This window comes from Crocodylus siamensis, chromosome 3 (assembly GCF_052110815.1).
Source record: "Crocodylus siamensis isolate JL-2025a chromosome 3, ASM5211081v1, whole genome shotgun sequence".
Taxonomy (NCBI): domain Eukaryota; kingdom Metazoa; phylum Chordata; order Crocodylia; family Crocodylidae; genus Crocodylus; species Crocodylus siamensis.
This window is the reverse complement of record NC_143397.1, coordinates 211,206,061-211,233,104: the sequence shown is the minus strand read 5'-3', so window position 1 is coordinate 211,233,104 and position 27,044 is coordinate 211,206,061. Positions and strand designations below refer to the sequence as shown.

Here is a 27,044-nt window from a genome sequence, read left to right as displayed (position 1 = left end):
GCCCCTCGCCGTTCTAGAACTCGCTCTCGCCCAGTCATCGCCGGACGCCTCGGAGCTCCGCCCAAACGCTCCCGCGGAGTCACCGCCGGGGGGGGCGGGGGCGGGGATTCCCGGCCGCGCTACTGTGACGCAGCGTTCGCCCAGCGGCACGTGCGCCGGGTGAGGCCTCCTTTCCCCGCTGCGGCCTCCAGAGCAGTTCCGGCGCTCGCTAGGGTCAGGGCCCGGCGGGACGCAGCGATCTCCCCGCTAGGCGATGGGCAAGAGCAGGGCGAAGGTGCCGCGGCTGCAGAGCGTGTTCCAGGTGGCCAGCAGCAAACTCCGCAAGGCCAAGGCCAAGCGTGTCACCATGGGTCTGAAGAAGGTGAGTGCGGGGCGGGGCGAGGCACAGGCGCAGCCCAAGACGGGGGGAAGGGGCCTCCGCGACATTTCTTTGGGTAAAGGGAAACCAAGGGTGCAGGGGACCTGCCTGGGAAGTGCTGCCGGTCCCCACCCAGGAGCAAATCAAGGACAGCCGGAGGTGCTGCCAGTACGGGGCCAGGGCAGAACTGATCCATGCTAAGATGTTTCAGCTGGGAAGGTATTCATCCAGCCCTGGCGCTTGCCACTTCACCACACAAGGGCTCTCACGGGCATGAGAAGTTAAAAGATGCCCCCCGCCCCTTATGTGGGATCGCTCTGATCTCTGAACTAGTGGGAACACACCTGCAGGACTGCGTCTGGTTCTGGGAGCTGCTGCTCTTCAACAAGGACGTGGAAAAACTAGAGAGGGTCCAAAGAGCCACCTGTATGATCAGGCACTTGCAAGACAAGCCATAGGAGGAGAGGCGGAGGGATTTGGGCCTCTTCACCCTACAGAAGAGAAGGCTGAGAGGGGACTTTCATAGATATTAGGGCTGGAAGGGACCTCCGGAGATCATCGAGTCCAGCCCCCTGCCCAAAGGGCAGGAAGTCAGCGGGGGTCATAGGATCCCAGCAAGATAAGCATCCAATTTACTCTTGAAGGTGTTCAATGTAGGTGCTTGAACCACCTCCGATGGCAGACTGTTCCAGACCTTGGGGGCTCGGACAGTAAAGAAATTCTTCCTTATGTCCAGCCTGAAACGGTCTTGCAGGAGTTTGTGACCGTTCGACCTCGTCATCCCTTGGGGCGCTCTGGTGAACAGACGTTCCCCCAGATGCTGGTGGTCACCCCAATAAACTTATAGGTGGCCATCAGATCACCCCTGAGCCTGCGCTTTTCCAGGCTAAAGAGCCCCATGGCTCTCAGCCTGTCATCGTAAGATCTGTTTTCCTGACCTCTGATCATGTGCGTGGCTCTCCTCTGGACTCTCTCAAGCTTCTCCACATCCTTTTTGAATTGTGGAGCCCAAAACTGGACGCAGTACTCCAGCTGCGGCCTCACTAAGGCCGAGTACAAGGGGAGAATGACGTCCCGGGATTTGCTCGAGAAGCATCTATGGATGCACGCCAGCATTTTGGTCGCTTTACTAGCCGCAGCATCGCATTGGAGGCTCATGTTCATCTTGTGGTCAATGATGACCCCCAAGTCTTTTTCTTCTGTAGTGCTAACCAACGTAACACTGCCGAGCCTATAAGGGTGCTGCAGGTTTTTCCTCCCAAGGTGGAGAACCTTGCATTTTTCGGTGTTAAACACCATGAGGTTCTCGTCTGCCCATTTGCTGAGCTTGTCCAGGTCAGCCTGGATCACCCGCCTATCTTCTGGCGTGGATGCTTTGCCCCAAAGTTTGGTGTCAAACTTGGTAGTGGCTTACTGCTGTATAGGGGGAGTATGTCAAGAACCCCTGGGGAAGACACAGAGCAACGGATACAAACTCCTGGAAGGCTGCTTCAGGCTCCATTCCAGGGAAAACTCTTTCACAGTTAGGGTGTCTAGATTGTGAAACAAACTCCTTCCAGAGGTGGTGCAATCACCTACCCTGAACATCTTCAAAAGGAGACTGGACAGTCACCTCACTGGGGTCACTTGACTCCAGTTGTCTTTTCCTGCTTAGTGCAGGGGACCTGGACCCTTCTAGCCCCCAACAGTCCAAGAATCTACTATGCTGTGAAGGTACTACTATATTGAGAAGAGGTTCAGAGTTGCACTACCAGGAGCGTTCAGACAGATTTTGGTTCAGGCAAGAGCTGCTGCTCTGGGCACAAGGTGACATTTCTTCATCCCATTTTATCATTTGAAAGGCACAAGGGTTTGGGCCTGGCCTCCATCCTGAGAAGAATCACATTACCCATGGAGGCGAAGCCCTATGCTCTGAGGAACTGCAGTATTTGTTACCATAAGCAGGAAGAAGTTTCCACACAAGAGCAGGACTGCAAAGTCTTACCTACATGAAGATAGGCATATGCCTGCCAGGACTTCATGCTGCTTCTCCTAAATTGATTGCCATTGATCAGAAAGTGCCCTTAGACCAAGCTATGGCAGCACTGGATGTCTCTGGGTGGTGAGGCCCAGTTCAAGCAGTTCCCATTGTAAAGCTAGACAGATCTTGCATTGAAGGCAGTGCGCTAGGTCTCCTCAGTGACGCTGTCTTCACAAAGTGTGCATTTCCCTGTACTGCATGATCTGCTATAGAATTATAGACTGCTAAACAGGAAAGATAGGAGCAGAGAAAAAAATTAGTAATTTATATTGTTTCCAGTATAGGTACTCTAGTTGCTAAATCAGTGTGTCCCAACCCCCACTTCCTTGCGCTTCCCCCCCCCACAACTTACCCTCGTCAGCAGTTTTGGCTCCAGAGATTCCAGGACAGTCAGTGGCAGGGGCCCTAGCCCAGCCAGATAAAAGCATTGGCTTAGTTGGTCAGGGCTGGAGCTAGAGCTGAAGGTAAGGAGGAGGAAGGGTAGCAGATACTAGAGGTGGGAGGGGGCAGGCATTAAGAATCACTGCTTTAGTGAAGGTTTTTTCTGCCTAGCTCCATATGGTGTCCATCGACACTGTATCAAAGTATCTTACAAGTCATTAGCTGATTCCATCCTTGCAATATTCCTGCCAGGCAAATATTAAGTTTCCCATTGTAAACATAAAATGGTACTCCCGAGCTACATGGGGTGTGTTGGGAACAGAAGGTCCTTACTGGGGTCACCTGCAAATCATGATGGGTATTGCTCCAATATTTTAGTCACTATTGCCCCCCTCATGCTTCAGCTGTCACTTACCACATTGCCAATTTCCTTGCTGGGCATTGCCACTGATGACAGGAAATAGTGGTGGTCATAGCAGCTGAAGTATGGGGGGGAGGATGGGATGGGGACTCAAGAGCATGTGATGGGGCTTAAATCCACCCAGCTTGGGAAATGCTAGATAACAATGAATGTAGAGCAACAAAGACAATGTTTCTAAGGAAACCAGAGTCACTAGAAGTAAGTTCACCCAGTGGACAGGTTGAACATAACCACAAGTATGAAATTCATGCACCCAGAGTGAAAATCATCCATGATGCTGGCCTCTGAAATTAATAATCAAAGATTATGCCTAGTGATGCATCAGAAGAAAGTCTTATTCAGAAATACCTACAGGAGGAGCCAGATCCCATTTAATATAGTACATGTTTGTATTCTTAGAAACTGTTTTGAAGTAGGCCTTTGTGGTTGGAAAGAGAGGAGCTCATTAGTGTAAGCTTTAATCGTTCCAATTTAGAACTGTATTTTTTAATACATAGTGTTTTAGTGAATCTTTTTACAATTAAATATTACACCAAAATACTCAGAGCTGCTTTTTAGGAGATCAAAAAAATAGGGAACTTATTTTACAAACTACAAAGAAAATTGACTTTTTGAACAACTTTGATATAAGCACATACTCTAGTGGAGTGGTTCTCAACATTTTTTTTTAACTTAAGGCACCCCTCCCTAAGTTTTGAGCTGAGTGGCAACTAGTTTTAAAAAAAACAACTTTGTATATTACTGTGCATACCTCTTTGGCAGATGGGTCAGGCTGTGGGGGTGGAGGGCAGCTAAGCAGGGATAAGCCTAAGCATGCATGTACCATATTTACCCAAATCCAGGATGGATTTGAATTTAAGAACGCCCCCATAATTAATTCTATACCTAGAAAGTTATTGGGGGGGTCATCTTAATTGTCCCCCCACTGCTGTGGTAGGGAAAGCAGTGGCAGGGGGAGTGAGGGGCCAGATCCCTGCCCCTTGCTCCCACCCATGCCTATGCCTGCTCCCATGCCACTTGCCTTTCTACCAATTGCCCTCTCACCCTGTGCCACTTCCTGCCCCCTCCATCCCCTGCTGCTTACCTTTGGCAGCAGTAGCAGTGGCCCTGGCCCAGCCCAGCCAGGTAGAAACAGCAGTGGGGGCTCTAGATCTTGTTGCTCAGGGCTGGAGCCGGCGATAAAGGTAAGGGGGAAGAGAGACACTGAGAATCACTGCTCTAAGTGAATATTTTTCTGTCTAGATACTAATGGTGTCTGTCTACATTTTATCTAAAAATCTCATAATTCATTAACTGCTTCTTTCCTTGTAATATTCTTCTGAGGGAACACAGTGTCCTTTTACACTTACAGTTGGAAACTTAGCCATGAGATAGATAGTGGTAAGCCCTGAAAGTCTAGAACACAGTTCTTAAGTCACAGTCCAGCAGTGTGCATAAAGCCATTCCCAGCCTTGCTTCATTTTGTCAGCCTCAGTCACTATCTCTACAACAGCTGTTGTTTTACAGTGCAGGCATCCAATAAAAGTGAGTAAATGGAAGTGTTTTTATATCCATTTTCTTGAATAGAGGCAACCCATCACTAAATGCCATGCAATTCTTAATTCACTTACAATGGTGGTTACAATATGAATGTCCAGATTTAGTAAGGGATGGGAAATGCAAGAAGTGAGTGTGTTCCCAAGGCAATACTGTACTTGTCTGTTAAAATAGGTAGTTTCATTTAAGGTCCCTGTCAAAACTTAACAGCCTATGAAGCAATCAGAGTTCACAGGTAAAGGCCCAATGTATGACACTGAAGACAATCTAGATTAAAAGACTTCAAGCAGGTATGGCAATTTACATAATTATATTTACCAACAAATTGGCTGAGAAACTAAGAACCCTTCCTGGTATCAGTTGTTTCTCCATGTTGGCTAAAATCAACTGAAGGTGATAGTTTGAAACAATTTGTCACACATGTCCTATTTCTAGAAAAAAAACTTTTTTCCTCTTCAAGTCAACTTGGCAATATAAGACAGATTTTGTCAGTCTGTTGCTAGAGACCCATTTGTATTAGTGTTCTATTAAAAACTAGCCACCAAACAACTTCAAGGTAAAAAGACTTTCAACCTTTCTCTGTGCCTGACCTGGACAAAAAGAACTGTTCCAAACAGGAGACTTTACCACACCTTCAGCTCCCCTGTGAAATATGAATTTTCACTTCTACCTAGGAGAAAGCAGAGATTGTAAAAGTTCTCATATGCCTGATGAAAGGCGAGTCTGCCCAAAAGCTTGCAAATAAACAAACTATTTGTTTGCAAATATCTTGTTTGTCTAAAAAAAGGTATCACCTCTTCCACAAATGTCGATTCCATTTACTCAGTTGAGCAGTTAAAGCAGGATTTTAAGAATCAGCAAGCAGCTTCAGAAGTTAGGCTATGCATAGCCATTTTTAATTCCTATATAAATATCATGTACAGTGGACTATGTTAAATGCATATTTTCGAGACAAAAATAAAAGGCTAACTCACCCAAACAATGTAAATAATGCCCTAACCACAGGAATGTAGTATTCAAAAAGCTCTTGACACCTTATTCTGGCTGCCTTGTTACTCAGAGAATCCTATGCTTCTAATAGTAGACTTGAAGTTGAAAGGACCTAGTTCAGTTCTGATATTGGGAGCTTTGGGACGGGCAACTGCTATGCAATTGTGGAAGACAGCATGGTTAAAATGTTCCTATACAGATAGCACATGTTTATTTAATGTTAAATTGAGATTGGCATTGTGTTATGAATTATGCACTTATCATATACACACGTAAGCAGAGTACATTCTAGCTTCATATTAGACTAATAAAATTATGTTAGTGGCTTAACTCAATTAAACTTCTCTTTTTCTTCTCTAAAGATAAACATTGTGAATGATGAAAAAATTAGCATGGTAGACAAAGCATTTACTGAAGTACAGAAAGAAGTCAAGCAACTATCAAAAGGAATTTCAGCAGAATCTCAAAAGGGACATCTGGTAAGAGTTATAAAAGTGCTCTTTGTGCTCACTGCCAATAAGACATTAATAGTATCCTCAGTTAAAAAGAGTGAAATAATTTAATATTTTTAGCTCATCACTGAAAAGAGTGGTTGAGACTCAATGCAATACTGTCAAGTCTGCAGGTGATAACCTGAAATGTAAATTACTTTATTCCTTTCAACTAAATGTTAGCATTGAAATCTATTAACAGAGTCTCAAAAAGATGCAAATCCCACTTCTATCCATTCAGATTCCTCTTGAGAGGAAAACACATTTTGAAATTTGGTATTTTGTGTCTAGAGCTTTCATAGGGCTCCAATAATTGGTCTTCTTAGTACACGACAGATAATACAGTACTCTATGCGGAAGAATGCACCTTCACCATTTTAGGATTGTGCAGACCCAGGATTTTGAAACATGGGGTGCAGAGTTGGGGGCTTGGAGGATGGGACCAAGAGCCAAGACTACAGCTCTCAGTGGCAGAAAGCTTACTATGCATGCAATAGATAGTTAAAGAGGGGTGCAACCCTGTGTCAGACTGGAGTTCCTCTAAAACTAAGTCTCTTTTCATTAAGTCCATTATGTTTTGGCCACTGGTCCAGCTAGGCTAGCAAGTCTTTTATTCTTCAAAAGTGAATAAATTATAGCACACATTTCATAACCTGTTGTCTAGACATACAAGTATTCTAGCTTTCTTTCAGCAGTAAAATTAAGATGTTTTATACTTTTTCAGGTTTCTAAACCCCTGGAAAGTGAACCAGCCAACGTGGATGCTGCTACAGACTTACTATCACAGTTGTAATGCACAATGGCAGAGCTACAAATTTCAAAGCCAAATGAAATGATAAAAACTACTAGATTCTTTGTACAGTTTTATTAAAAAAATCTTGTTAATATACAAGCATCAGCACACTTTAATACAAACTACAAACAGACCTTTCCTATCGTCTAGGAAAGTGGAATGTCAGAAGTCATTGTGAGAAACTTAAAGTGCTAAAACAGAAGGCACTTCACAAAATTGGTTCACTGAAACAATTTAGCATAACCGTGTTACTGTCCTTCACCTTAGTTTGGCAGTGAAAGCTTTAAAATTGTTTGAAAAAGGTTTTAAAAAAAATACAAAAAACTTCTTGGCAGTAAAGCTTCATACACAATGCTTTTTACCTGTAAGTAACAAGTCTGGGTCATTACAAAAAAAACCTGTTATAAAATGGTTTTCACTTTCAGAAGAAAAGAAAAAGCAAGGGAACTTGGGATCTTAAATCAAATTACCTGAACTTCATTATAATGAAAAAGCCCTTTCTTCTAGTTTTTGAACGTAAAAAGTTTTGTGAAGTAGTCGAGGAAGCAGAAGGAAACACACTCCCAAAGTCGGTGAACTAAGAATTTATACATTCATTATTTTAAATACTTAGGTTATGAAGAAGTCTAGAATGTTACATAGTTAGAGGTAGATATGACAGTCTGGTTGATACCAAATCTAATAATTTAGTATCTGCACATCAAAAAGATCACAGACTCCTTCATTATCATCCAGGTTAAAGTTGTAGTCATCTCCAGGAGTGGGAGAGAGTCGTAACAGAGGAAAAACTGTAAAAACAAGAACCATTTAGATAGTTAATAAGCTTTATTATAGTAAAAATTTCCCTGAAAGTCAGTTTTGAAGTCCAATGATACTAGATGTGATATTAAAGAGGGATTTGGAAGTATCAGGCAATGAAAGACACCAATGCAACTCCACCAACATAAGATTAAAGAAAAAAATTCAGGATAGGTAGGTGCAGTTGATTACATTTCAAATGGATCTGCCAGCAATGTTATCTGGACTGGAGCCAATGCTGTATAATGGAGATTTCAGTTCCCTCGGCTGCAGCAAAGCAACTATTAAGCAGCATTTGTGGTTGATACTAGTGATCTATTGTACTTCTATGCCCCCCTATTGTTATAGCATCTGTGCACCTCACCTTCTCCTATATATTTATACTAAAAGGTAAAAGTAATACTATTATCTCCACTTAACAGATGGGGGAACAGAGGCAGAGAGAGACTAAAGTCTTGCCCAAACTCACACAAAAATCTAATGAGTTCAAACCCACCATATTTTTCACGTGCCATATGCCCCTAAGTAAGAGAGAGAGAGACTTTGTTTTGGGAAGGTAGAATGAAGAAAAAGAAAAAAAAAAAAAACTGTTCCACTCAGCTTCCTCATTTAAGAGATGCACCACATTTTGGAGGATTGATTTTTGAGGAGGGGGAAGGGACAACAGTTGGAAGGTTCATGTGTATGTGAGGAAATGCACCATATTTGCTCACAGTGGCACTCAAATCAAATCACTGAATAGTCTCTTAGTTACAGCCAGCAGGAAAAAGGGAAACAGGTGGAAGCGTGGAGACTAGAACCAAGAAGGAAAGGGAAGGAAATAGAACTGAAACAGGTCACAGTACTGGCATCCACTTTAAATAGCAGGTATATTTAATGAAGTTTGGAATAATATTTAGATAAACACCCAACATAACAGTCCATTAATACTCAAGTATGAGATACATGCTTAAAACCTAATCCTTATTCACTGAAGCAAAATGGGAATCCTAAATGCTTACCATCTGAAGACATTAATTCATCAATGATATCACCGCTAATAGTGCCTGTTAAACATAAACACATGTTTGTCAAAGTCAATCTAGGTTCTGTGCATTAAACAGATTGAATTACTAAAATAGAGCTGTGCTCAGCAATGTTTCAGATTGAGGGAATGCTTTATTAGAGCTTAGGTCTGAGCATTGCCTGCTTCCAACCTGACCCATGCCACCAGTCGCTGTTCCTCCCCGCAGTGCCACTGCTGCCTCTTTTCCCTGAAGAAACACCTCTCCCTACCCTGGCTCTACAGGCAGTAAGTTCAAACTGCTAAAGTAGAGTGTTAGGCGAGGGGATTTTTGCTGAACACTTGCAACAACGAGCTACACACCCTCCAAGCCAAAGCATGTTCTTCCTAGGAAAATTCACTGCTATTTGGTTAGGAGAAATGAAGTACAGCATTGGCAAAACAAAAAAGAAAACTAGATAACTTACCTGTGGGCTCTTCCATCTTTGCAATGTCAAATGAGTTTGGCTTGAGAATACAATTAACGTCCAAGGGAAGCAAGGCTGGATAGTCATTTGAGCTAGCAGTATTTTGCGTTACATCTGTTACAAGGCTAGTGTACAGGCCAGACTCTGGAAGGCTAGGGTAAGGATTTGCTGGAGCTGTATCACTCTGTTGCAAACTGCTTTCTAGAAAGACAAGAAAGGATGCATTATTTTTTAAAAATTAGTGTAAACATGACCCATAATGCCTCCACCTTGTCCATTAGAACAGTAGTTCTCACCCTTTTTAGACCCAAGGTACTCCTCAGAAAATGCCAGCTCTTAGCTGTCACTAGTTTTTTTTGACTATAGAAAAATAAAAGAGCAATTCTTTTGCTATGAAGAACTCAGAAAGACCACAACAGGTCAGAACATTTTTGATGCTATGGATTGCTATTAGAAATCTCTAGGTTTTATCCTGTGAATTATGTTTGTACATTTCACAGTCCTAATATCACATGGCATCCTATAGCAAAGGATCTTGCAGCACTTTGGTTGAGAACTGCTGCATTACAGCACTTCCAATATTTGCAGGCAAGTTAAATGAATCTCCCCTACGCCGCAAGATGCACATATCTCCATAGACTCTTCAGAGATTTGGTTCTGGTATCTGTGATCTGTTCCAAAATAACATTTTATTACCTCAGCCTTCATGCTAAAAATGAGTGTGGATGATTTCTGTGAAATTGTGGGAGAAGGCAACCACCTTTTGGAATGACAGCAAGAATTTTTTGTGATTTGTTTTATGACAAGGTTCAAGAATTGCAGCCCCACTGGAGGCTTTCCATCTTACTCAGCTACTGCTACATCCATTTGAAAAAAAAAAGTCAACGTGGGGCCCTGCTGTGTGCTAGTTCTAAGAACATTTCACAGGAATACTTCTGAGATCCTCCTGGTAAAAGACTAATTGTAAAGGAAAATCTCAGCAGCAGTCTGAAGAGTAGAAGCCTCTCTGCCATCAAGACAGCGGATACATAACATTGTTGATTCATTTTCCCTCCTACCCAGTTTTCTAAGAAAGTTTATTTGAGGGGAACCCCCCACCCCTTGACTTACCTGGTGGTGTCTCTGCAACAGATGTATGTGGTAAATGCTGCCCTTGGTCAAGACCATGGTGCTTTGATGTATCTTGAGTAGCTGTGGTAGGTTTTGGGGGAGTCACTGGTGGAGCAGGTTGAGATGGGGGCTGTGCAAGGTCATCAGGTGGAGGAACTGGAAACACCACAGGCTTGGAAGAACTGGATTCTTTATTAATGAGCAAAACGTGGATAGGTCCTGAACTGCTTTTTAGATTGATCTGGTATTTCTTTTGTCCATTTTGTCCCTTTAATTATTAAGACAGATTATTTTTTAGTTAGAAGTTCAAAGAATTGTAAGTATCTTCATTTTTTCTATGGCAGTTACTGCAGGCAAAAGGGTTTTTATTAAGAATGTCACTGCATTGTTGCATCTTCTAGACACTAAACCCAGTAGAGACAGTTTTTATGCAAAATTATCTGCTTGCAATCAGACAGCAAATACAATGACCCACATGAGCAATAAGCAGATTATAAACTTGCTATTCACACAATCAAAACCTGTCACAATACAGAATTTGTGGCAGGTTCACGGCATTTAATTCATACTTATCCCAGAATCACAGTAGGTTTCTCATAACAAACCAGCAGTGAAGACCTTTGGGGACTATTTACATGTAAAATAATTTCCTTTTACACTCATCTGCAAAATTGTTTTAATTGGGACTAAGTATCCTGTTATGGCTGAATCCTTTTCCCTTGATTCACTGAACACAGGACAATTAAGTCTTAATAGGGACAATTTCCTAACAGAATTGTCAACATTAAGCTTCTCTGTTAACAAGGGCTGTTTTTTCTGGTGCAGTTTAGCGAGTGCTGTGCCACTTCAGGGGATTAGATGACTCCCCCCCCCCGCATTTTGAGGAGAAAAAAAGGAAGAAATAGAAGAAACAAGAAGGGCATCATTTACAACTTAAGACTGAACTCCAAGTTTTAATGAAACTCTCATGACGTTCTAAAGCAATCTGCCCCCAAAGAGCCAGAACTTATGCTGCAACTGGCAAATATTTCTGTTATAGAAAGAACTTGAAATTGTGTGCATCCATCCGTACTGAGGGCAGTCTCACTAGATCAGCTCTGCAGCTTGTGAGGGATTTTTTATGCACTTAGAGTTTAATTACTGCACTTGGATGAGAAGTGAATCACTCATTCCTCACTTGAGTTTAAATGAGAAACTGGTCAAATGGAACTGCTTTTCTACAAGCACAATGGCAAATAGTCTTTGTGCCACTTTTCCTATCCACGTAGGTAGTGTTGGAAAGAGGGGGGAAATATTGCAATATAGAAAGTGAAGATACAAAGATGACAGAAGAGAAGCGATTTGCTTTGTTGGCTTTTATCTTGCTTACCCACCAACCCAGTCAAAGCTTTGTTTCATCATGTTCTCTGCAAAATTGTTAATGCAGCCTCCTTAACCTCCTTGCTCTATAAAAAATCTGATTTTGGGTTTCTGAGTTCTTTGGGCCAGAAGGGGTATGAGAGCAAGGAACTTACCACAGAGGGATCAATGTTGGCAGACTTTAAAAAGGGAGACCAAGGCCATTACTCTTTGTTGTGAGGGTTGCAGCAGCATTTGGGAGTGAGTAAGAGAAGGGGAAAACGCCATATCCAATTACATGAATCTTAATAGTTTCTCTCATGAGTGAAAAGAAAAAAAAATAACCCTGATTGGTACAAGTATTATTTCCCCATCCTCTTAGACAAATATAAACAGGTTGTTCATACATACCATTTCAGGTATAGGAACTTCTAACTGTGTACCACAAGGTGCTTGAATTGCTAGAAGCGTGTCTCCTAGTTAAGTAGTAATTTTAAGAAAATATTAACCACATGTATAACTTTCCACATACCTGCATAGTAGTATACACTCACATAGGATACTATTCTACAGACACTTCATATACTGCACCCTTTCAAGATAAATACAAGAACAAAAGAATAAATAAATAAAATCTCACTGTGTGATCATATGACTAGGGACCTACACATATCGCAACTGTGCGGATTTTGCAGAAATTGTGGACTTGGGCAATCTCTGTGAAATGCGGGGGGAAGAAGAGGGAAAACCAAGAACAAGACACAAAAAACCCTTACTAAAATAAAATGGTGACTTTCCAGTGGAAGCCAGCAGTCCTCCCAGGTGTGCAGCCTGGCATGGAGGCAAGCAGGTAAGATGGCTGCCATCCCCACTCCTTGCTGCTGACTGGCTGAGCGGGTTGCCTGTCGTTCAGCCCCCACCCCTCTCCACCAATCAGAGGCATAAGCCATGGAAGTGGCAGCCGCCCTCACAATCTTCCTGTGACGTTGGCTGGCTGCCTTGAGCTGGGTAGACTCCTACATATGACCCCAATAATTCTGGAAGCATGCCCCAAGTATCTGAGCATTAACTGACTTCCCTTTACAACCCTGACAAAATTGGATACAATAAGCCTCTTGTTCAGTTCTGAAATGAAGTACTATTAAAGGCATTATTTTTAAGACTGCAAATATGGAGTTCCTGACCGGTTAAAAACACTTTTAAGGATTTCTGCCCAATAGCAACTTACCATTGAAGCAATTACAGATGTCTTCATGAGTGACGTATGAAAACGTAACTGCTGTCAAGGAAACTTTCAAAAGGCAAACAAACTGAATTTTTCCTTAAGTACTGTGCAGTTGGTATCTGTGGCAGTTTGCAAAGGGTATATAGTATTTCTGCTTTATGCTATTTGGGCCAATATACACTAAAATCTTTTTTTGAGCAGCTAGGTCAGAGAGATGAACTGCATTTGATATAGCTCTGCTAACTTTAACTAGCCAGTCTGTATTGTTGAATATATCTGAAGGAGAGGGGCATTTGGGGAAGGAATATTTTTGAGAGATTTAATACATCAAATATTGACATTTTTATAGGGAAAAAAAAAAATATATATATATATGCACGCACACATATGCATGCTATTCCTTCACTGTTGACTTGGGATGCAGTCTCAGTTCTTAGCAAACTGACTCCAATGTACTTCGCACAGCTGGACTCAGCTATTGGTTTTAAAAATACATAGATTGGGAAAAAAAAAAAGCCATACTTCTGAATGATGGCCTTTCCCACTGTTACTAGTATTGACCAAACTGGTTTCAGGTCAGCTAAAGTTCATCAGGTTAATCATCTGGGAAGTTAAGCAACCCTGACATGATAAACGTATTTGATTTTATTGAGCAGTTCCTCTTGAGCAATCATAGCATAGTGATAAGGACTTCATAACTGCTTATAGGAAAGATGGCATTTCCCACCTCCAAAGTCCCTAGTTATAGAATATGTGAAACAAAATTGGTAAGAATACTAAACACAGTTACATACTATAGGCAAAAACACAACAAGCAAAACTAATTATTGGCTGTTTACATACAAGGAAAATACAGTTCCAGTGAATCTCAGAAATCTTACCTTTTCAAAAAATTAAGTAACTTGTCCTGTAAACAACAGAAATAAAACGCAAAAAAAAAAAAAAAAATCCTACGATACTGCTAAAAAGCTTAACTTACATGTATGAATACAATGAATTTCAGTTAATTCCAAAGGCTACATTTTCTTCATTACAAAATTGCTCTGTGGCAGGGAAGTACAAATTATTAATATTTTCATCTTTAGGTCAAGCCAAAACTGAATTTTTCCAAAATATCTGGCATAATACAACAATGGCTTATAAATTTTGTATCATTTTAAGGCCTTTTAAAAATAAAAGCAAAGGACTGTATTCAGAAGGGAATTTCAATGCCATCTAGAACTTGTGGTAGTGCTGGTAATGCCAGTCCTATGGCCTAATGGTTAGGTCCTTTCATTAAGCCCAAGTACAGAGAGTCAAAAAGCCTGGGGTTGAATTGATTCAGTCTTTGCAGGTTAGTCTAAATTGCAAAGATTGATCCAATAAGCAAATGAATAGACATTCACCTTTGATTCAGGAAATATAGCCATGTACCTGGAGTGGCTCAAGCCAGAAGCTGGGAGGGTGCTAGAGCACAGCTCTCTGGCATGTAGCCAGCATGGGCTGTGTATTCACTTCCTCTTCCTGCTGCCTCCAAGGTTTCTGAAATTTGCAGTCCACAATCATAGCAGCAGGAATCTGCAGGATTGCTCATTATTTCCTCTTACTGCTTCCAGGTGCCTCTGGGATTTACAGTCCACAGTTGCAGCGAGCAGTAAGTTTAGTAGGGCAGGGCAGCTCTGTACTCAGGGGAAGAGAAGTTTAACTCCCTCGGGCCCAGACCTCCCGCTAGGGAGTGGAGGGGTGGGGCCAGCCCTGCTCTCTGGAGCAGACAGCCCAACCCAGCCCAGGGCTGCAAAATGCTAGCGGGCTGTGATTTAAGTTGAACCAGAAAGGGGTCTGGGACAGAAGTTTCATAAGTGGTTTAACCTAAAATCAGTTGAGTCTGATACTACATTCAACCAAGTTTATCTTAAACCAGTTTCAGCCACTTTGAAACTGGTTGGTATGCACTGAAATTCTATTCTGTTAGAAGTTTAAACCAGTTTCTGATTACTTAAACCAGTATATGTATAACTTCTGCCCCTAGTCTAAAAGGTGAAGAACCAGGGTTAAAATCCTCACTTTGAATTAAGTGGAAAAAGGATCTGAACCCAGGTCTCTTACACCCCAATAGAGTATCACAACCTCTGGGGTCTCTCAGTTTTTCTGTATGGCATCTCAAGGACTATGTGGATCTAGCCACCAAAATTATGTGGCTCAGTTTAGAAACGGCAATACTAATTTTTGAGCTTTCTAGATTTTAATTTAGCTAAAACTATTTGCTTAAATTCAACTTAAATTCATGAATAGTTTTGGGTTACCACAAGCAGCATTGCTTGGTGAATTAATCATCCATTGAAACCTCCCACCCTTCCCAAAAAACACACGCAGTCTAAGTTAAAACTTAAAAAGGTCTATTGTAATACCCAAAATCTTGCTACCAGTTAAATACAATTTCTGTTCCCCAAAGTATATTTTCCAGTACTTTGTCTAATTCAGTTTTAAAATTTCACAAGCATGCTTGCTTTCACTTTAGACTTTTCCATGTATCCAACACCCTACTGGATCTTGCTATCAACTCATAACTCTCACTTTAAAAAGTGAAAAGTGAGTTACTTCCACAAGTACTGTAAAGAAAACTGAAATTCCACTTTAACTGAAAATGCACAAGTGATTCAATTTCTTTTAGAACTGTTAAAACCCCAATGAGTCACCTAGTTCAATTTTCTTTTTCTTGCTTCCCATGAACATCATGCTTTACCATCCAGTTATTTTAATTTTATTTTGAAGGCACATCCAATAAGTGTCCAAAGGATATTGGTTGTTTGTAGAGTCATCCATTACATTTTTGATGCTTTGCTGCAGCCACAGTTTTTGCTGATCCAGCTCTTTTTCTTTTAGTTCCAGATCTTCAATTTCAGCTTCCAGATACCTCAGCCTGTCTATGACTTCTTTTGTATTGCAGCCAGCACCTACACCTCTTAAAAAGGTATAATATTATATTAATATTATATGCAACAACATAATACTTCTTTATCTATTTTCTTCTTCAGGGTTGGCAGTGCTTTCTGTACCCACTCCAATTTTCCCCAAGCTGACTGTTACGGGGGGAATCTGGGGAGGAGAGAATGGATTATGTTTGGTTTTACTTCATGTTGTTTTTAATAAAAAGGTAGAGCCTTTGGCTCTTCTCTCACTTTAGATCTACCACAGAACAATATTTTAATCCTATGCCCCAGATTCATTTTTCAGTTCAAGAATCTACTCTGGGACCTAGTTATACAAAGGGTTATGATCGATTATACAAATGTTAGTGAACATGAGAAATACCAGACTGACAGTCCCCCAAAAGTGAACACTGTCCAGACACAAAGGTATGAAAAGCAGTAATATGAGCTTTGCCATGCTCCCCCCTGCCAACATGCACAAAGTACTTTAGTCTCCCTAGAACTATTTGAAAACAAAGATTATACCTAGTAATGGGACTACTGACATTTCATGTGTCACATCCTAATCTTAACATATATTTTAAATTGCCAATGCTTTAATTGTTCATGGAAAGAGAACAACTTTTTTATTTCTTGAGCCCATGAAAACATACACAGTTCACATCTTACTTCCACTGAATGCTGTTTTTTGACTTTTTCTCAATCAAATCAATCCCTTCCAAAACATTGGTGATGTCATAGATTCTTCTTTTTTGTCTGACAGCAAGAGTATCAGCAGCCTGTTAAAAGAAAGGAAATAGATGCCAGTGACTTGTGTGCTGAGGGCAAGAGTCTAGGATCATTAGGTTTCTTCCCAGAGGCTGAGCTAGCCTCCTGGGTACTGCAGAAGCTAGTCACAATTCCGAAGGGAAGACCCCTGACACGGACAGATCCCAAATGACCTATTTTGCATCACTGTCATTATGAAGAGCAGAGTCCCTGCTTCAGGTCAACCAAACCACACACAAGAATGGTATGCAGGGTTCCCTAAAGCATGCTTGAAGAATCCCCCATATATTGTAACATAGGGGCCAATTTTTAGAAGGCAGGGAATGGCAAGAGTGAAGGAGGAGTGACCAAAACTCTAGAGAGAGGAAGCTCAAAGCAGCTCTCCCTCCTCCGAGGTTGGATTAAATCGAATTTAGTGCAGAGCATGAGCATATGGAACAATGAAAGGTCTCACTAATCAGGGCTGTATGATATATAGAGAAGCTACTTTTTGTTAATACATTTCAGACCTCTACCAGCGGAGCTGACATTTACTTGAATCATCTTAAGGCTACATCTGCTCTATAGTAAGAACTGTGAATGCAAGTGTTGACATATTCAAGATAGCCCAAGTGCTGATAGCAATGAACTAGTGACACAATCTTTCACCGTCCAAAATTACCTGCTGTAAAGCTTGCATTACCACACAGCTTCATTACTATATTGATGCCAGTTAGGATAAGTTTACATGAGATGCTATCATGCTTGTCACTGCAATGTGGACAAGGCCTAATGGGGAAAAAACAGAGTAGCAGAACAGGCTAATTCTTGTGTTTTATTATGAACATGGAAACCAAAAACACAACATAGCAACTGAGATATTAATGTCTTCACTATATGTTGACCCTTGCACTTCAAGAGTAATACACTTTTGAAACTGGTTTTGCCAGTAGCATAAGTGAGGGAGTGGGGAGGGGCCTTAGGCAGTAGCCTTAGTGCTGCCTTTGGCATGGGGTGGTGCACAAAAGCAGCTGCCTCTGCAGTGGAGGCTGACTGCACTGCAGCTCTGGGCATTGATAGTTGCTCCAGGCACAGACCTGCTCTGCTGTGCCTCTGGCTTTGCTCTCATATTGCATATTCTACACTGAAGATATCCAAAAATCATAGAAAGCCATGATTCAAACAGCACAGGGGCTTACTTATATACTTGAAACCAGGACAAGGTTCTCTCCCTCCCCACCCCATTCAACATGGAGGGGATGAAAGCCCCTCATCTTGGATTCAAGTACAGGGCACCAGAGGGGCATGTGGCACCTACGTGCCTCCTTCCTCCCGCCTCCCACAGCTGCTTACCCTCAATTCTTTCATGGCTTCAACCCAGGGCACAAAGCACATGCTTCCTCCAGCCCCAGCCCAGCAACATCTGTTACAGGGGTGGCAGCAGCTCTGGCCAGACCTCAAAGCCTGGGCTGGGCCAGAACTGCTAGCACTAACACTGCTACCCGGCCAGGCGGGGGCTGGGAGCGCCCCACCTCCCAGACCATCTACCCCTCTCCTACTTGCCCCTCCCACATCATGGTCCAGGGGATGAATTTAAGACAACCCTCCAATGTACATAGAAAATGATAACTAATTTATACATTTTCTATTCACAGAATCTAATTATTGGGGTGGGGGAGGGTCATCTTAAATTCAGAGTCACTCTTGGATTTGGGTAAATACAGTACTTTGTAGAGAAAAAAATGGGGAACCATTATATGCTTAGCAACTGATCAGTTTTGGACATTTGAACAGAAAAAAGGAACATCAGTTAGGACTCCAGGTTTACCTCTTTTTGAGAAGGCTTAGGAGGCTTAACTTTAGTCTGGAAGACCAGCAAAGACAGGTAAACAGTAGGTCTGTGTGAAGTGGCAAGTATTTGCTTCAGATTTGGAATTGGCCGATTCAGAGGACAGTGATTCAATTTGGAGATTCAAATCGCTGTCCCAATTTGATTTGGCTGAATCAGATCTGAAAGATTTGGCCATACATTAAACAGGCAGTTGGCACAGCTGCCTCCGGCTGGTAACTGTTGGGGTTGGGGGAGGGAGGGATTGGGGCCGGTCTGCCGGTGCGGCAGCGCTGAGAGCAGGGACTCTGCCCAGCTGGTGCACTGGGGGGCACGATGCAGGCACGCTTGCTCCAGGTGGAAGGGGGCTGCCACGTCCGCATCCTGCGCCCTCCTACCCCTCTCACCCAAGCAGCACGTCTCCCACCCCGGCTGGGCAGCTTGTCGCAGTCCCAGCCCCAATCCCCTCCCTCCCCCTGCTCCTTTCCTCCCTCCTCCCAACAGATTTACCAGCTGGAGGCAGCTGTGTCAGCTGCCTGGTTAGTCTATGGCTGAATCTTTTCCAAATCGATTCAGATACTCCGAATCTATTCAGAGCTTTTAATTGATCTCCCAATTCGAATCGCATTTGGTCCCCAAATTGGGCTGAATCTCCTTCAAAGCGAATCACTTACTGAAGCTTCGCACAGCCCTAGTAAGCAGCACTTCAGTTTCAGAACCATACCTCATTTCTGCAATACACTTAACAACCAAAAATATCCACTACTTGATTAATGTCCCACTGTTTCTCTAGAAGACAGAACTACCAACCACGATATAGACCAACATACAGATTTCTTTTTATAAAAATGAGGAACTTTATAAAATGAATTAAAAAGAAACAATGCATTAAATTATTCATCAGAAGAATAATCAGTTACCATGCAGATAAACTACCAGAGATAAATTACTATCATTGTAGTGTAAGCAATTGTATACTTCCAATTCCCACATTTTTAAGTCACCTATAAGAAGTCATGTGGAACAGGTGTGAAGAAGTGTTTAAAGTACTGAGACTTTAAACTATTACATAATGATACAGAAGGTAAGAAACCATTTTAATTAATAAAAATAGATGTCTGCATTTAAAAAACAGGGCCTGGGAAAAATAAACTCTACAGTGATGTAAAGGAATTATTTTATAGAGGAATAATGTGATGGTAACACTTTGTGTTTCTAGTCATAAAACACATTTGTACATTGTAATCAAAGTCTACTATATCCATTTGTTCAAAAAAAACAGTTTACATAACTCCACGTTAAAACAGTCGAATACCAGAATAGGTAATAAAACATACTGTACAACAAATGTCGTACACTTTTTCCAAGACGTATCCAATTCATTGATCTGCCAAAGCAACGAAATCCTCCTAGCAGAAAATAAGTTGTAAGGCATTTTATTTTTACTGATGGTTGTTTTATTAATGAAGAACAAGTAGAAAATATAATAAGTGGCTTTTAAAATAGTGGAGAAATGTGGGGCAATTATCACAGCCTTGAATTACATGTAAAGGAATGTTACTTCCACTTTACAAAGCCATACCTATCAAACAATGTTACTGACAGCAAAGAGGGTTTACTACTAGGGGCGTGTGACAGGCCATATTTGACTTAGGTTCGGCCTGAATCAGGGACAACGATTTGATTCATTGATTCGGATCACTGTCCCCGATTCGATTTGGCCAAATCTGATTCTGAAGATTTGATGCTGATTTGGAGAATCAGCGATTCAGCCATAGACACAGCTTTAAATGTTTTTTTACATACCTCAAGGTACCAGACGTGGCTTAGGAATGCTCTGACGCTCCATTGGAATGGAGTGTCCCAATGAAGCGTGGTGGGGGGCGGGCCCGCATGCTCAGTGGTGAGCTCAGAAGTATGTCCAATCCACCATGGGGTGGACCGTGGGTGCCCTCCCAGTCCCAGGAGGCACCAGTCGCCTAGCCGGCAGGGCCCCCCCCCCGCCAGCACACTCCCTGGTGGACCCGGGAATAGACTGGAAGTGCTTCTGGTCCACTTCCAGGTCTGCTGCTGAGTGCTTTCGGGACTCCCCTGTGGTCCTGTGCGACACTCCATCTGCCCCACCATCGCAGCGCTGACGAGCTGCCTAGTACCTCGAGGTATGTAGAAAAAAAAAGTAAAGCTGTGTCTACAACCAAATCTCTGAATCAATTTGGAGGGTTCTGAATCGATTTGGAAAGATTAAAGGGTCTCCCAATTCGATTCAGATTCGGAGATTCAACTACTGAATTGGTTTGAATCTCTGCTGAATGGAATCAGGGACTGAAGCTTCGCACAGCCCTAGTTACTACACTACACTAGTGATTTTCAACTCAGATGAGATCCTTTCAAGGGTGCTGCAGGGTGCCACACAATGTTGGCACTGTTTGGTGCTCAAAACACAATTTACAAGATAACCCAGAGATTTCAAATGGCGGTCTATAGTGGTAAAAACATTCTGACCTGTTGTGTTTTTGGAGATCTTGGCAACAAAAGAATTGCTCTATTTTGGTTTTGTCAACAAACAAGTGAAAATTAAGAGCTGGCATTTTCTGAGGGGTGCATTAAGACTAATGAAGTTGAGAATCACTACTCCAAAACAAAACAAATCAAATCAAACCAACCTTTTTGTCTTGCTCAATTCTAATGTAAGAATAACATACATTTAATACATTTAAGAACAGCATCCTTTGGTCCCCTTGCAGGCAATAAGCTCTCTTCATATCCATACGCAATATCAAGTATGCACCTGACGCTACCATGGTATTATCATAGATTTATTGTGCACACACGCACATTACTTACAAAGAACTATAGTAAAAGATCATTAAGGTTGCAAAGATAAATAAAGTGTAACTTCATAAATCCAGATATCAAAAATCTGGAATTTCCAAAAATATGGCACATCAGGGAGTACTGGCAACTGATCTCGGAGCAGCAGAGGGGGGAGCTTGCACATAGTGGCTACAGCTGTCATCCACCACCCCGCACCACCACCCTGCATGCAGCCACTGCTCCAGGACCAGCTGCCACCCCCTTCGCCCCTCTCTTTCCCCACTCCAGAACCAGCTGCCTCACGGTTTAAAAAATCTGGAATTTTCTAATTTGTAGCAGGTGCTCCGTCCTGAGCATGCCAGATTTATGAGGTTATACTGTACTTGAAACCTATGTAGCTTGCATAATCTTAGATCTACTCCTGTGCACATATACTATGGTAGTCCTGAATTACAGTGACATATAGGACTCCTGCCTCATTCAGCTCATGGGATGGACAGTGCTCACTTAATGAGAAGCTGTCCAATAATTTTCTTTCTCCTTATTCAGTGTATAGCACCAGTGACTTATTTGCTATGCATTACCCATTGCTTTGAAGACAGCAGTGAAAAAACTGCTTTGAGGGCAGATTAATTTTTTGTGAGCCATTCTGTGGTGTTCATCACTGTAGCTGTCCCAGCACTTCACAAACATGAATACATTTTTATAACACTCATGGGCAAGGTGGTATTAAATATTCCTATTTTACAGATGAGAAACTAAAGCACAGAGAACTAAGGTAGAAAATACGCACGATTTTTTGTGCCCAGGTTCATGTCCTGGATCTAATTTTGCATAATGCACTTTATATCCTCGAAGTACAGCTACCAGTTGCAGCTTTGAGGGCTCAGCATTTCTGCAAATCTCATTCCAAGATCTCAAGCTAAACAGTCAAGAGAGACGCAATCAACATCATTGTCAGCAGTCCCTCAATACAAAGGATGACAAGTCTTCCAGTAGACATGACACAACCCAATTAGCAAGAAACTCTGTAGCAGTAGTAAGGGTAGCATTAAAAACACTTAAGATGATGTCATGGCTAAGGCACTTTTTCTTTCTGAACTCCTGTCTCAACTCAAGAGTGGAGCATGTCCAGTATAGACAGGGTCTTCAGACTTTCCTCCTAAGGAGTTAAGCTGCCAACACAGCCAAATCTGGTAAGATTTTCATTCTAATAGCAGTCCTTTCCATCACCCAACTTTGAAGATCTTGCTCCACTGCACGACGACACAAAAGTATTTCAAAGAAAATGGAAGCCATTTTTTTCAACGGGTGCAAGGGAATGTAGTGTTTTCCTCTAGCTTTGTCCTTGGAAGTGGCTGATTTCTTAAAATTTCTACCAAAAGAAGTCATCCTTAGGCAGATACTCAGCACTGGGCACTGAAAATTTCAGATGTGAAAAGGTATAGGATCTTACCATAGAAAATATCAGTCAGCCTTACTGGATGGTGTTTGCAACCTTACCTATATAAATCTACAGGTGCACTCTCTTACTCTCTCCCCACTTTCCCCCCCACTCTGCTTCCTCCAGCCCTTGTAGGAGCCTCTGGTCCATAACCTGGCCTTGCATCATGGGGCATCAAGCTGAGTCGAGCTTCCAGGAGCTTCATTGCTTCAGTCACACACCATCAGACTAAGCCACCTCTCTCATACACACATAAAACATTTCTAACTCTTGTAAATCCTTATGAGTGATGGTATTTGGTAGGGACTATAGCCAGCTGCACAATGATGCAAGATGCTTTAGCCTTCTAAAGCAGGAATGTTTAGCTTCCTTGGAGGTAAGCCTCAGATTGGCTTCCTGACAGACTTGCTGCCTCCTGGATCAAAGCAGTAAATCAGACACCTGCAAATGGGCAGAACTCTCTCCCAGCAATACCTCCTGTTGGACCATGTTGTATCAGCTGGCTCTGCTCCCACCCCCACCTCTTTTCCTCATGTGAACAATGGGGAAAATTCTTCTGCCCTTCCTTATCATCTTCAATGGTCAGCTAAGACGGGGGTTAAACAGACACCATGACAGTGATGCCTTCCCCTAAGCCTAGAGAGACTGAGGCACACTGGGAGGCACAGAACTGATATTAGACAGGGTAGACAGTAAAGAATATGCAAGACTAATGGGCAAGTTGGTGGAACAGGACTTATTTATTGCTGGGAGGGAATGGGAGAGCTCCTACAACTCCAGAAGGTCCAAATCACCTCTCAATACATTTGTGAGAATAGCTAGCTAACCCTAACTCACTCGGTTTCTCTCATTCAAAACACATAGGATGGGCAAGGGAATTAAAAAAAATAGCAAAAAAAATAGCATAAGTCTGAACAATAAAAGAATATAATCCCTTTAATAAAATGTCATGATATAGGGTCTGATAACTTGAGATAAAGCTGTCAAAAATGCTAAAGTGACTTGGGATCCTAAGTCTCATCAGCTTTAAGCAAGATTTACATTCTTAAGTTCCCTAGTCACTTTTGAAAAGTTTTCCCAAGACTTTTCATTAAGTCTCCTCCTTTTTGTAGTATGGACACAAGATCTTTTTTTTAAAAACTGGTCACTCTACGAGATGTACCAAAGTGGTTTAAAAAAACCCCTCTCTCTGACTTTAAGAGAAAATACCAATTTACTATAGCTGTCCCAGTTCTCCAAATGTTTCATATTTGGAATTGCAAAATAAAATGCCTTCAGTGGAAAAGTTGCTATAGAAAAATTATCAGTTCTTGCATTTTGAATAAATCTGTATTCATGGCATATATTACCTGACTTTCCCATAAGAAGGCTCTTGCCTGGAAAACAAATATTCAGCATGAAACTCATGTTCAGAATGCCTGACATACGAGGTGATTCTTTGGTAACTGTTGAAGTTATATTTCAGTGACGAAAAATTTCATTAACGCAGAGACAGTGGTGAGGAGACAAGGCACCAGCCCCTGCAGTGTTACTTCTGCTTCGCTAACACTTGCAATTGCCAATAGGAATGGTCTATATGCACTGTGTTACATGTAGCTATACCAAATGAAGAACTAGTTTGAACATCTTGGCAGAGTTGTGACTGTGATAGGATAAAATAGGCATGTGCCCCTTGGTCTGAGTCTACATGTGTGATCCAAGGGAAGGTGCATGTGCAGTTTGAGAGTCAACATTATGTTGCATAGATTGGGTGCTTAGTGGGATACCTTCTTGCTAAGGTATCATCAGCAGTTAGGTAGAAGGTGAAGTAGTCTATAGAGTTAATGACAAGTGACAGTTCAGTGTCTCCCTGTCTCAGACAGCTCTCTCACTCTATGCAGGGGTGGGGCATACTTAAACAAAGTCCTGCCTTACCTGGAGAGTAGTGGAAAAGCTCAGGCCACTCTAAAAAAGCAGGGCCAGCTAGATTCCTGTACATGCACAGGGGGCAGGAAGAGGGGCTTACATCCCACCCAAAATGGGACCTGTACCCTTCCTCCTTCCTACACATGCTTCTTCCCAGAATGGGAGCTTCCCCAAAGGGATGGGGTCATTTGATTCCCACATTGTGCAAAAACAAAAAAGCTGTGAGTTTGCATGGAAGGCATGGAATATTTTGGGAACTTCCTGCTCAATTAACCCCAAATTTAGAACATTAACTATACTGCATCACTATAAGAGACACCAGATTTCAGGAAAATCTAAGTAAGTATGTGGATTTGTGAGAACTCAGAGAAGATCTCAGATTCCAGGTGGCACCCACAGCTATTGACCTGCAGCAAGGCTAGGATTTGGTCTCTGCACACTCTCCTCTGCAAGTGGCCTGTGTCAATCCACTCCAAACACTGAACACTGCTGACAGTTTAAAAGCTCTCCTGGCCGGTAATGCAGCATGCATCTTAGTGGGAAATTCGCATCATGGACTTCAAAGAAGTCTTTTAATACTCATATGCGCCAGTCTGGCTGCACAGATCCAACTGAAAACCAAGACTATTCCTCTTCTCCACTGCATTTCAAAACCACTGCGTTTTAGGATGCTCACATATCATAGCCTGAGTAAGTGAGACAGGCCCTGCGAACTTGAAAATGACTTAAAAAAAAAATTCCAATCAGGCAGCATGATACACAGCATTGCTGAAAGCATGGTGGGAACAAACCAAATAGGGAAAAAAGTGTTTCTGAAAGTTCACTGCAGCAATCGCAGGTGCTTCTAGAACAAGCTGACTGCACCTCCAGTGAAGGGGTGGGGATGGGGGAGGGGGGATGTTCTCCCATGGAAATTAAAAAGAAAGAAAGAAATAAAACACCACAGGCCTTTCAATCCTCCACATCCCAGCCCTAAAAGGCGACACCGAGTCACAGAGCATGGCTCTGAACTGAAGTCTCCCTGAAGGAGGATTCAAACTACGGGAAAGAGAAACCCTTTAAAATGATGTTTTGCAGCACTGGTCCCTTGCACGCGGAAACAGGCAAGCTGGGCCCCAATAAAGGCTGCCACCCACGCGGGAAGAGCCCAAGGCAGAGACTGCCCATGCCCCGTCCACCCCCTTCCTTCCTTCCTTCCTAGCAGCCGGGCCCGGGGGCAGCACCCGCCAGCCCGGCCCCCTGCTCCCTCGTGCCGGCGCCTCGCGGGGGAGCTCAGGGGCTTCTCCAGGACCGTTCCCGCCTCCGCACCCCGCCGGTGAGCACCCCCGCGCCCGCCCCGCACCGCTTTGAGGTCCAGCACGCCGTCCTTGGCCTCCTGCAGCAGCGCCACGAACTTGGCCGTGAGCAGCCCCAGGCTCTTCTCGTGCCGGCTGCTGCCGCCCCCCGCGCCGCTGCCGCTGCCACTGCCATTGCCGCTGCCGCTGCCGGTGGCGGGCGCCGGGGCCAGGGCGGCCATGCTGGCCCGCAGCGCAGCGGAGCGCGGTTCCCGGCGGCGGCACCACGTGTCCCCGGGCCGCCGCGGCCACAACAGCCGAGCGGAACGCGCCCGGCCCGGGGAGGCCTGCCTGGCCTGGCAGGAAGTGACGCAGCGCCGTTGCCCGGAGACCAACTTTTTGTTGGGGGCGCGGGTGAGGGGAGGGGTGGCGGGCCCTCGCTTGGGCAGAGCCACCCCCGGGGCCCGGCCTGGCCGCGCGCCCGCACACGCGGTCGATAGGAGCGCACACTCGCGCACGTGGATGCACGTGCTCGCCCGTGTGCGTCTACACCTCCCACTTGTGCGGTGGGCACACGTGAGTCCACGAGGCACGGACGCGCGCTGCCTCCTTTCCGCGACCCGGCCGCGCTGTCAGAGCGGAGACCCCGGGCTCTCCCCGCTGTTTACACGGCACGAGCCGTCCTGAGCCGGGCCCCACGCCGGCAGGAGGGAGCAGACGCCCAGGGCAGGGCTCAGAAGTGAGCGGCTCGGGCCCGCTCTTCTCCCGGTGCGGAGAGTCCTGCGCTCCCGCCCGCGGTGCCTCACCGTCACGGAGGGGGAGGCTGCCGGCGCCATCACCTGTAACTGGCCCGGAGCGGAGCTCGGCTCCCCTTTCCCCGGACCCGCTTCCCGGGATGAAGTCAAAGGCGGCGGGGACAAACCCGGGCAGCGGCAGGGCGCTGGGACCGGGCTCTGGCGCGGGAGATCGCACTTCAAACAGCCACCTTTCTGCCGGTCCTGGGCGTGCGGGGCAGGGGCAGGCTGGAGCTGCGGGCCTGGACTGACTCAGAGGGTACACACTTTTCAGTCGGTTACAGAACACGTCTTCCAGATCCAAAAGCATCCAGAGACTTGTACTAAAACACTCAAACTTGAATATAGATGATAACTGCTATCAACTATTAATATTCAAGATTAAAACCTAAAATATT

General features: G+C 43.6%; 2 protein-coding genes across 2 annotated transcripts; one reads left to right on the top strand and one right to left on the bottom strand.

Annotated features, from left to right (window-relative positions):
- The first annotated feature begins 104 nt into the window (after nt 1-104).
- RBIS (ribosomal biogenesis factor) lies at nt 105-7,089 on the top strand. Its single transcript, XM_090040260.1, has 3 exons — nt 105-361; nt 6,069-6,185; nt 6,922-7,089. The coding sequence occupies exons 1-3, from the start codon at nt 254-256 to the stop codon at nt 6,988-6,990; spliced, it is 294 nt and encodes a 97-aa protein (XP_089896386.1). The 5' UTR covers nt 105-253; the 3' UTR covers nt 6,991-7,089.
- On the bottom strand, nt 7,048-27,044 carry E2F5 (E2F transcription factor 5). Its single transcript, XM_090040259.1, has 9 exons — nt 25,921-27,044; nt 16,510-16,619; nt 15,711-15,872; nt 12,935-12,978; nt 12,118-12,182; nt 10,369-10,636; nt 9,259-9,459; nt 8,790-8,834; nt 7,048-7,778 (listed from the first exon to the last, which is right to left on the bottom strand). The coding sequence occupies exons 1-9, from the start codon at nt 26,092-26,094 to the stop codon at nt 7,669-7,671; spliced, it is 1,179 nt and encodes a 392-aa protein (XP_089896385.1). The 5' UTR covers nt 26,095-27,044; the 3' UTR covers nt 7,048-7,668.